Below are 6,708 nucleotides of genomic sequence, written 5' to 3'. Positions count from 1 at the left end.
AATCTTGGGGGCAGGAGGTTCTCTCAGGAGTCTTCAAGGTTGTGGAGGGTTGTCTTCGGGAAGTTAGAACACAAACAAAGGCAATAGGATGCTAGATTCATGTCTCCAGTAAGCTGCATACTCCACTTGCTGCTTTGTTTTTCAGTGGTTCTTTGGTCCCCAAGAATAGATATGATTTGTAGAAATTGCATAAAAATATTAAATCTTACTTTAAGATCTGTTAAAAGCTTTTTAATTCCAGGCACACATTTCCTTTGAAAGGATAAATCTTTGTGTCATGAAGCAGAGATGCTTATTAGCCTGCTCACTGGGATCTGCAGGTTTGTAGATGAAGCATCCAACTTTTCTTGTATTTTGAAATGTCATATCCAACTGCCTCTTAATGAAGAGTCATTTATCCTTTTCACACTGTTAAGTATGGTCTATGGGGATAGACTTCTCTCAGTCCACATGAATAGAGCCCATTACTGCCGATGGAAGTTTTGCACATGCCTGAGCAGGTGAATAGGCATTGAAGTAATCTACATTTAGACTTTCACAGTAATTTTTATTTAGCTGCTTTCAGATTTCAATGATGATCTCTTTTTGTCCCTGAATGTTGTTTGACATTGATTATAGGTATCTGATAATGGATCTGAGGTTGTTACTGTAATAGGTGTAAGCATTTCTTTCCTCTGTTTCAGCTGAGAAGTTTTGAGAGTGAACTATTCACAGCCATTAAGAGACCTTCAATTTAATTTGTCATCATGCTTATTCTGTAGTTCACATTAAATCCAGAGTACTGAAGGAGCTGAACAAGTGGACTTGTAGACATCAGATAGCTGGCCATGGTTTTGGCCATGGCGTCTCAGGATGCTCAGAACTTCTTCCAGCCTCTCTCTTCCTGGATATCTCGGGTTTATGAAGCTCTCCAGCAAGCAGGAGATACGCTATCTGCTTCGCTGGTTAACTTAAGCAAACAAGACTCTAAATTGAGTGAAAAGCTAGACCAGGACTTAGATGATACTCAGATTCAGGAAACTTACTTTGAAGATGAAGAACAAGGCAATGATTGGCGTCAAGAGGATGCAAATCCCTTGTTTCTTGAAGTGGATCATTTCTCCTATTGTAATAGGGATTTGCAGGACTCTGCCCAAAGTTCGAGCCCCAGACTTAGCCAACATGCAAAGGACTCATGTTCCATAATGTCCCAGTGGCCCAATCAGACCCTTGATGACCAAAAGCCACCACATGTGCTTTCTTCTATTGCTGAGGAAGAATACCACCTTGAAAAACAAAGGAGTGACCTTCAACACAGCTTTGACAGCCAGCTCTCTGGTATTTTAGAAAATGTTAATGGAAAAAAGCAAGGTAAGGTAGCCAGTGATCATTTTCTCTGGGTTCTTCCAAGGGACATTTCTACTAATTATATTTTTTTGACTTTAGTTATCATATGAAGTTTATTTTTTCCTCTCCTTATACCTTTCCACATGGTGGCTTCTTATTGAGAGATGTACTCCTCAGGAATATTTTCAACATATAAAACTGTGGGAGATCCGTATTTGTGGGGTCCATATTTCAGAACAATTGTTCAGAGCAAGTAAAATGGTGAAAACACGTCTGCAGGTTCTGTTTGAGAAGCCCTTGTGCATATGTCATGCTTTTTAAAATATCTTTTAAAATGTTTTCTTTTTTTTCACTAGGTTAGGAATCTCTAGATGTTACTATATTATTCAGTGTGAAATCCTGTGCAAAAAGCCATACTTGTTGCAAAATTTTTAGTTGATAACACTCCAAGAACACTTTTCACAGTGTTTCACTGAGACGTGATATGAGATGACAGTAGATAGGAAATCTTTGAAATAAGAATAGCTTGATTTTCTTTAAGCCTTGAGTGGAAAGGACACATTTAAAACAAACTGTCTTTAGAGCTTTATCCTGTCAGATACCTTGAATATAGTGAAATGTAATTAGCTCTGTAAAAGTAGCTGTAGTATGTCCTGGCATGAATTTTTCAGGATTCTAATGCTCAAGCCTGAACTAAGGACATTCTACTTGGTTGAGGGGACAAAGGTGGCTGATATGCCAAGAAAGGTCTTGGGTGTGGGTATGTGACATGTGGTTGTAATGCATCTCTCACCAAGATTATTGGATCTTTTATGTGACATAAAGGTGAGGTCATTAATTCTTTTCTTTTTGGAGGGAGCAGAATTTTCCGGAATACTTCACAGCATCTTCATCCATTTTCAGTGATCCCTCTTAGCTTTATCTTTTTAGGGAAACATTTTATCCAGATACATGAAGCCTTAGAAAATGAGGAAGCATGATTTCATTTTCTTTTTATAGTACTTTTTTGATACTCATTTAAATTAATGTTGAAATACTAAAATAAATTGGTAAAAACAGAGTAGGCTGATATTCTTTCTGAATCTGATAAGCCTATAAATAAATGCAATTTCAAGTCTTTAAAAATTATCTGTGAAGATATTTCTAGAAATATCTGGGCAACCAATAGGATTTCTTAGATTTGACTTGAAATTTCTATTACTATTTAAAAAAGTCTTGCTAAGGTTGAACTACATTTAAAATTATTAACATGAATTTGGTTTAATAGTTGCTTAACATTGGGTTTTTAAAATTTTTTTAATTGTAATAATCTAATGGCAGTAAAACAATTGTGTTCATTTGTTTATTCGGGGATGTTTATTCACTAGATTGTAGCCTCTTGGAAGGCAGGGGCCACACCATAGATTAATTTTTGTATCCTTAACATAAAGCACAATGTTAGGTATATAACAGGACACCAAATAATAATTAATGATAGAACAGCAACAAAGAAAGCTAACAACTCTAAGAGGCAGATACTATTATTCTTCTCACTTCACAGTTGAGAAGACTGATGCTTAGAATGTTTGAGAATATATGCAAGATCCATATTTAGAAAGAGGCACAGCTCAGGGAGTCTGATTCTAGAGTTTATACATATTCTTTCTCTTTTTTTCCTCCCCCTTTTTAAGGTATAATTTACATATGGTAAAATTCATTCTCGTTAGCATACAGTTCTGTGAGTTTTAACACACAGTCTTGTAACCACTGCCATAATCAAGGTATAAACAGTTCCATCACCTCAAAAAATTCCCCCAATTCCCTTTGTACTCATTTCTCTTCTCTATCTCCAGCTCCTGGCAATTGCTGGTATATTTTCTCTCTATCATTTTGTCTTTTCCAGAATGCTATATAAATGGAAATATGCAGATGGTAGCCTTTTGAGTCTGACTTCTTTTATAATGCACTTACAGTAATGCATTTAAGATCCATCCATGTTGCTGTGTGTTTCAGTAGTTCACTGTTTTTTTTTTAATTGCTGAGTAGTATTCCATTGCATGAATGCACCATAGTTTGTTGATCCATTCATCAGCTGAGGAATATTTGGGTTGTTTCCAGTTTTTAGCAATGTAAATAAAGCTGCTATAAACATTTGCAAAACAGGCTTTGGTGCAAATGTCAGTTTTCACTTCAACTAGGTAAATACCTAGGAGTGGGGTTGTTGGGTCATATGGGAGGTATATGTTCAATTTTATAAAAAAAATTCTACTGTTTTCTGAAGTACCATTTTGCATTCCCCAAAGTAATGTATGAGATTTCTAGTCACTCATATCCTCACCAGCACTTTGCAGTAATGTTATTATAAAAAAAAATTTTTTTTTAGCCATTCTCATACGTGTATAGTGATAGCTCACGTTGGGAGATAACTCTCCATTGGTCTTCTGCATTTTAGCATGTCCTATGAGCAAAGCCACAAACAGCCTTTTATTTTGGACTATCTTTTCAAGAATGTTTGTATGACAAAGAACCTTGGAAGATATAGTGTCTCTCTTCAGAGTAGAGAGATTTGTTTGCTACTCAGTCTAATAAAGATAATGTCTCTCTTCAGGGTGAAGCTTAGGCAGATTTGCTTGCAAATGGTAGAGATTTTGCAAGCTTGGTGTTCCTTGGCTGTGACATAAACCCACTGCATGCACAACATCTATCTGCACCTGTCTCTGCATCGCCTCTATAATACTTGGACAGTGGGGGACTGACGTGAATGTGGTGTTCATGTTGTATGTTGTGCTGGCATAAACTGTCCTTTGTCTCTGACCAGAAGTCTTGCCTCTTTCGCCAACAACCATAAAACAGTAGCAGGCTAACTTGTTGCTGTGCAAGTAAGATAAAGTATCAGGCCTTTCCTAGGTTTTTAACATATCATTTTGATTTTAATTTGCATTTCCCTAATAACTAATGGCATTGAGCATCTTTTCATGTAGTTATCTATCATCTGTGTAGCTTCTTTAGTAAAATCTTCAAATCTTTTGTCCACTTTTATTGAATTGCTTTTTTAATTTTGAGATTTGAAAGTTATGTTTGTATTCTGAGTATGAGTTACTTTTCTGTGGTCTTTTCTATTGGTCTATGATTTACAAATATTTTCTGCCAGTTTTGTGGCTTGACTTTTTATTCTTTTAACAGTGTCCCTCAAAACACAGGGATTCTTAATTACATGAGACCCAACTCATCAATTTTTTTAAATGAATTCTGCTTTCATTATCATCTCTAAGAAATATTCATGTAGCCTGGGGTCACAAAGATTTTTTTGTGTTTTATTCTAGAAATTTTAGAGTTTTGGGTTTTACATTTAGGGATATCCATTTTGATCCATTTTGAGGTAATTTTTTTTATGATATGAGGTATGGATGGAGGTGTTTCCCTCCCACCCTCAGTATAGATGTTTAATCATTCTTGCCTCATTTGTAGAAATGACTACCCTTTCTTCATTATGTGCTTTGGTATCTTTGTCAGAAATATATTATCTATATATGTGTGTCTAGTGCTAGACTCTCTATTTTCCCATTAATCTATATTTGTATTCTTTCTCCAGTATCACACTGTCTTGATTCCTATAGCTGTATAATAGGTCTTGAAATCAGGTAATGTGAGCCCTTCAACTTTATTATTAAAAAATTGTTTGACTATTCTAGTTTATTTGCTTTTCCATATAATTTTTAGAGTAAGCTTTTGATTAAAAAATATGCTGGGAATTTGATTGGAATTATGTTGAATCCATAGATCAATTTGGAAACAAGACAGAGGATCATAAGGGAAGGGAGAGAAAAATGAAACAAGACAAAACCAGAAAGGGAGACAAACCATAAGAGACTCTTAATCTCAGAAAACAAACTGAGGGTTGCTGGAGTGGAGGGGGTTGGGAGGGATGGGGTGGCTGGGTGATGGACATTGAGGAGCGTATGTACTATGGTGAGTGCTGTGAATTGTGCAAGACTGATGAATCACAGACCTGTACCCCTGAAACAAATAATACATTATATGTTAATAAAAATTTAAAAAAATGACATGTTAATAACTTTTGTTTTTCAATTCATGAACATGGTATATTGCTTTATTTAGTGCTTGGATTTTTGTCTATGTGTTTTGTTTTGTAGTTTCCAGCATAAAAGTTTCATACATATTTTGTTAGATTTATACCTAAGTATTTCCTTTTTTTGGATTCTATTGTAAATAGAACTTTTATAACTTTCAATTTGAAACTGCTGCTTGTTAGTATATAAAAATACCATTAACTTTTATCTGCAACCAAAAATTATTAATATGTTGTCATTCTATTAAAAACATCTAGTTTCCCTTTGACTTCCTCTTTGATGCATGGTTTATTTAAAAGTATGTTAGTTATGTTCCATATATTAGGAATATTTTAGGTAACTTTCTGTAACCAATTTCTAGTTTAATCCAGTTATGGTCTAAGCACATATTTTATATGATTTTGGTTTTTTAAAATTAATTGTTTTGTTTTATCACTCTGAATATGTTCTGACTTGTTGGATATTTCCTGTGTACTTGAAAAAGACTGTATTTTGCTGTTGTTGGGCACAGTGTTTTACAAATTACTTCAAGTTTTTTGAGGCTGTTTTTTTCAGATTTTTTATATACTTATTTTATCTACTAATTTTGCCAACTGATTTTGTTCTGTTGATTACTAAGAGAAAAGTATTGCAGTCTCTAATTGTTCTTGTGGATTTATTTCTCTTTTCCAGTTCTATTGGTTTTTGCTTCATGTAGTTTGAAGCCCTGTTGTTAATTTCATACACATTTTAGAAATATGTGTTTCCTTGATGAATTGACCTCTTGCTCATTATGTTATATACCTTTTTTATCCCTAAAGTCTATTTTGATATTGATATGGCTCCTCCAGCTTTCTTTTGATTAGCGTTGGCATGGTATATTCTTTTCTATTCATTAACTTTATTTTTAAAAAACATTTAAAAATATTTATTTGAGAGAGAGAGAGCACAAGTGGCGGGGGAGGGGCAAAGGGAGAGGGAGGAAGCAGACTTCCCTCTGAGCAGGGAGTCTGACATGGGGCTCCATCCCAGGACCTCAAGATTATGACCTGAGCTGAAGACAAATGCTTAACTGACTGAGCCACCAAGGTGCCCCTATTCATTAATTTTAAATTTGTCTTTATATTTGTAGTGGGATTCTTGTACATGGCATAAAATTGGGTCTTATTTTTTTAAAATCCAATCTGACAAATTTTCACTGTTAATTGATCTTAACTTTATATTTAATGTAATTATTGATATTGTTGAACTAAAATCTGTCATCTTATTAGATTATTTCTAATCTGTTTCATCTATTCTTTGTCTCTTTTATCCTATTTTTTTCATGTCTTCT

At 34.6% G+C, this 6,708-nt stretch overlaps 1 protein-coding gene across 1 annotated transcript in view; it reads left to right on the top strand.

Annotated features, from left to right (window-relative positions):
• Nucleotides 1–827: 827 nt before the first annotated feature.
• Nucleotides 828–6,708, top strand: part of SYT16 (synaptotagmin 16) — a 99,779-nt gene continuing 93,898 nt past the window's right edge. Inside the window, exon 1 of the mRNA XM_028102379.1 lies at nt 828–1,350. Within this exon, the coding sequence (XP_027958180.1) occupies nt 828–1,350 (523 nt within the window). The remainder of the gene's footprint in view (nt 1,351–6,708) is intronic.

This window comes from Eumetopias jubatus, unplaced genomic scaffold, assembly GCF_037043125.1.
Source record: "Eumetopias jubatus isolate StellerSeaLion01/CBP00866 unplaced genomic scaffold, mEumJub1_p1.0 scaffold_7, whole genome shotgun sequence".
Lineage (NCBI taxonomy): Eukaryota > Metazoa > Chordata > Mammalia > Carnivora > Otariidae > Eumetopias > Eumetopias jubatus.
This window is presented reverse-complemented; position numbering and strand designations above follow the sequence as displayed.